The sequence below is a fragment of the Cavia porcellus genome, unplaced genomic scaffold (genome assembly GCF_034190915.1).
Source record: "Cavia porcellus strain 051 isolate PalLab524CR breed Dunkin Hartley unplaced genomic scaffold, mCavPor4.1 scaffold_6, whole genome shotgun sequence".
In the NCBI taxonomy this organism is placed as follows: Eukaryota; Metazoa; Chordata; class Mammalia; order Rodentia; family Caviidae; genus Cavia; species Cavia porcellus.
In genome coordinates, this window is record NW_026947489.1 from 14,432 (window position 1) to 18,971 (window position 4,540).

Here is a 4,540-nt window from a genome sequence, read left to right on the forward strand (position 1 = left end):
AAGGGCAACAATATTGTGTCTGCAGTGAGTAATGGCAGGGGAGAGTTGATTCGTTTAGGATTTCAGGCTCCCCAGGGATGTTAGTGCCCACTCACAGTGAGGAGCATGAAGGGCAGGGGAGGGCGAAGATAGTACTAAAACCACATGGCATGGGGAATCAGCTGGAATGCTCCTCAGTTGGGTGCCCAGTGGGATTTCTGCAAGGGGAGTTTGCCACGTTCTAGGCCAGGATTTCTGTATGTTTCACTAGGAGAGAAGCACACCACAGCTTCTTCCACATCTGGTCAACCACCAGCACTAAAGCCGCATCACACATTTTTCCTATTAAAAGGTTACCATCATGTCCAAGTCAGCATCTCCTAAGGAGCACGAGCAGCTGTGCAAGCTTTTCATCAGAGGGCTGCACCTCAGCACCACCAATGAGAGTCTTAGAAGCCACTTTGAGCAGTGGGGAACACTCACCGACTGTGTGGTAATAAGAGATCCAAACACCAAGCGCTCCAGGGGCTTTGGGTTCATCACTTATGCCAGCGTGGAGGAGGTGGAGGCAGCCATGAACGCCAGGCCACACCAGGTAGATGGCAGAGTGGTGCTAACCAAGAGAGCTGTCTCCAGGGAAGACTCCCAAAGACCAGGTGCCTACCTCACCATGAATAAGATCTTTGTGGGTGGCATTAAAGACACTGACGAACATTACCTACGAGATCATTTTGAACAGTATGGAGAAATCAAAGTCATTGAAATCATGACTGACCAAAGCACTGGAAAGAAAAGGGGCTTTGCTTTTGTAACCTTTGTTGACTATGATTCTGCGGACAAGGCTGTGATTCTCAGATACCAGACTGTCAACGGCTACAGGTGTGAAGTGAACAAAGCCCTGCCAAGGCAGAAGATGGCTAATGCTTCATCTAGCTAAAGAGGTCCACGTGGTGCTGGAAATTTTGGTGGTGGTTGTCGAGGTGGTTTTGGTGGCTATGTCAGTTGTGGTCAAGGAGGAAACTTCAGTGTTCCAGGTTCCTTTGGTGGCACTGGGATTCACTACATTGAAATTGGTAATGGAAGCAATTTTCAAGTTGGTGGAAACTACACTGGTTTTTCAATTACCACAGTCAAACTTCACCTTATGAGCTCATGAAGAGAGGAGCATCTGGAGGCAGAAGCTCTGTACCCTGTGTTGGTGGAGGCCAATACTTTACCAAACCACGAAATCAAGGTGGCAATGGTGGCTCCAGAAATAACAGGAGCTTTAGCAGAGGCAAGAGGTGTTAAATACTGCTGGCAGCAAAGCTCAGCAGAGGAGAGCTTGAGAAGTGAGAGGGAAGCCACAAATTACAACAGACGGCTGAACTCGACCAGCACAGTGGTGGCAGGGCCTCGCTACTAAGAAGCCATGTTGTAGACGAGGCTCATGAGTATGGACAGGGCACTCAGGATGTGACTAACTGCAGGACAGGTTATTTTAGTTTCTGCTGTGGAAAGTGTAAAAAATTCCAACAATAGGTTTCCATGCAGACTCTGTTTTTGTACCCGTGTTGTTGATTGCTACATGTAACAGTCTTATCATGACACTAAATAAATACCTTTAAAAAAAAACTTTCCTATGACAAAGAATACGAATATTTATAAAGGTTACATAAAGCAGGAGTTAATACATTATCTCTGATAGAGCGGGACAGGGGCACTGTGGTTGGAATGATCCCACCTACCATTTTAAGAAACATAGGTTTCATTTTACTTAGGTCCCAAAGGAGCTACCAGTAGGTCACAAAGGACACAGGATTTATTAGCAAGCCACAGGCCCTCTTTCTCTGTCACACCCGCTCAAAAGCATGCCCAAAATGCTATTTTAAAAAGCCTCTTAACCTATAAGAGCCACTTTTTTCTGTATTGAAGTCTCTCTCAGATTTAGCAATAAATCTGCTTGGACTGTTGGGTTCCTATTCCTATTCCCTTCTTGTCTGCTCTCTAAAGCCTACTAGTTGTTGAACAGGTAGATTGTTAAACAATGAACACTTGTAAAGATATTTTGTGAGTGCTGGTATTGGCTTTATAATTTTCGCCATATGCATGTAAATATTTTTCTTTAAACTAGAAAAAATGGCCACCCCAGGAGTAACATTCACTTTAAATAAATTAACCTTAGAAGTGACCAACAATAAAGTGGTTATTGCTTTATAACATATATGTTACGTTAACATATATGTTACAAAGCTACACAATTGCTTTATAGCGTGTATGTTAACATATATATAACATATATGTTATAAAGCAACACAATTGTGACTTCAAGACTATCAAGGGTAGCCTGGACTACATAGTGGAAGAAAACCAACAAAATAGAGGCCAGGCACAACAAATGCCAGCAGAAAATTAATTTTTTTTAGCCAATTGTCATTAGCTAAACCTAGGTTGGGCTTGCCTTTCCCTTTGGCAGTGACACAGTTTTAGGGCCCAACCATTCTGTCAATTTCTTTCCCTCCAAACCAGAAAATGCCACTCCTCCCCCCTCCCGCAAAAAATTTTTACTTCAAGGTGAAAAAGAAAAAAAAAAAAAAACTAAAAATTTCAAAACACGTCAATCAGGGGGAAATGCCACTTTTAATACAGTCACTGTAAGAATTAAATATAACGTGTAAATGTAGAATTTAGTGCTCCATAAGTGATCATTATATTGTTCACTACTTTTAAAAAATTATTAGGGCTGCTTAAGTTAACCCGCAGTCAAAAGATAGTTCTAAACCCTTAGAGAAGAAAGGGCACAAGAATCACTTCAGGTAGGAATTGAACTCGCAGTCTATGTTACACCACCGGAGCCTTAATATTGGTGCAAGCACTACGTTTGCTCTTGCGCACTTAAGACTCTTTAGCTAGGACTTGTACTCAGCTACGCGCCAAAGGCGATTACTTTGCGCCTGCGCTGTGACCTAGGATCTGCGCATGCATCCTTTGGGACTGGCGGGATCTGGGACTATGGCGTGGATACTCGAGGAGTCAGTTTTGGAAGAGTTGATGCCCCGGCTGTTGCCAGTGGAGCCCTCCAACTTGAAGGAAAGTTTCGATCCCTCCGTACCTCCCAGGACGCCTCAGTAATACCTGAGGTGGCTCCAGTGAGTGATTTGGCCTCGTGTGGGTGGGCTTTTCCTCTCTGCCTCTGGGCTATGCGCTTAGTGCCAGGCTGGAGCGCTGTGGGAGATAAACCCCGCCTCCATTTCCCTCCCAGCCTCTCGCAAGATCGGATCTGCTGTGGACCCAAGGATGACAACCTCATGAAAGCGTGTTTCTTTAGACCTTGATTGCACATGTTAAAAACCTATCAAGATGTGTGCTCTTAGCTGCTTGCCTGAAATCAATTCAGGCATGCCATGATCGGCACCTTAATTTGAAACCTGAATTATTTTCTGATTTCAAAATGAACTGAAATAAATCGCTTGCGTCTGGATACATGCGTAAAAGCACAACTGTAATTAAATTTCTTGCATTTATTATTTGTAGGATCGAAGCAGCTCGATGTTCAGATGTTGTGGTAGCTCAAAATGACCCAAAGAAATTGAAAAGGAAGCAAAGTGTGAATGTTTCTGTGAGTTTTATTAATCATCTGGGGATTTCTCACCCACATGCACACAAATTAAAGACAAAGTACCCAGCAGCATCTTCCTGTAGTTCCCAACAGTGTTAAGTTACAGTGTGGGTAAGATTTGGTTGCTCCCTACAAAGTTAGATCAACATATTTTTGTACATTTGCTTGTATTTTTTGTTTCAGAAAGATAGTTGACATTTACTGCCTTCGGAGGCTTTCAGTAGCCCTAGTAATTGTAGAGATTTGTCCATCTCTTTTTAGGAATATAATTTAGTCCTAAAGGAGCTTTTTAATTTGCTACTTATGCTGCTGGGGGGAGCGCATTAGTGTCTTTTGACAATTATTATTGGACAGGTGTTTAATCTTAATGTAGTTTGCACATTCTGAATTTTCCCTGGAAACCTAAATGTGTTAGCCCTTTCTGGCTACTTGCACATTGGGGACATTTTTATTAATTCATTTATCCAGCATACTTTTTCTTAAACGACCAGATTGTACCAAGCACTAAGAATACCACAGAGGGTAAAAGTGGAAAAGGTGTTTTGCTCCATAGAGTTTGTCTTCTACACGGGCAAAAACATAAATAAAAAGTTTTAAAAAATATTTTGAATAGAGTTGTCACAGAAGATCCCTCTGAGGAGGTTGTATTTAAGGTCCTAAGAAAGTGATACCCAGGGCTGGGGATTTAGCTCAGCGGCATGAACACCTACCTTGCAAGCAGGTAGTCATGAGTTTGATCCCTGGTACCGATAAAAATGAAAAAGACAAAAAAAAAAAAAAAAAAAGAAAGTGACACAAAATAGAGAGTTGCTAATAATTTTGTTTGTATATCTAAGCAATTACATTATCTGATATTTATAATCAGGAAATTTTCAGACATTATAATGTTTTATAAACTTTCTTTTCAGACTTTTTTTTTGCATGTCTGTGTGTGTGTTTTGAGATAGGGACTTGCTCTGTAAC

At 41.9% G+C, this 4,540-nt stretch overlaps 1 protein-coding gene across 1 annotated transcript; it reads left to right on the forward strand.

Moving 5' to 3' along the window:
- Positions 1-340: 340 nt before the first annotated feature.
- LOC100713137 (heterogeneous nuclear ribonucleoprotein A1-like) lies at positions 341-3,293 on the forward strand. The gene is given in 3 exon segments (XM_013146120.1): positions 341-1,094; positions 1,097-1,262; positions 2,885-3,293. Coding segments are annotated over 3 exon segments (1,329 nt in total).
- Positions 3,294-4,540: the final 1,247 nt, after the last annotated feature.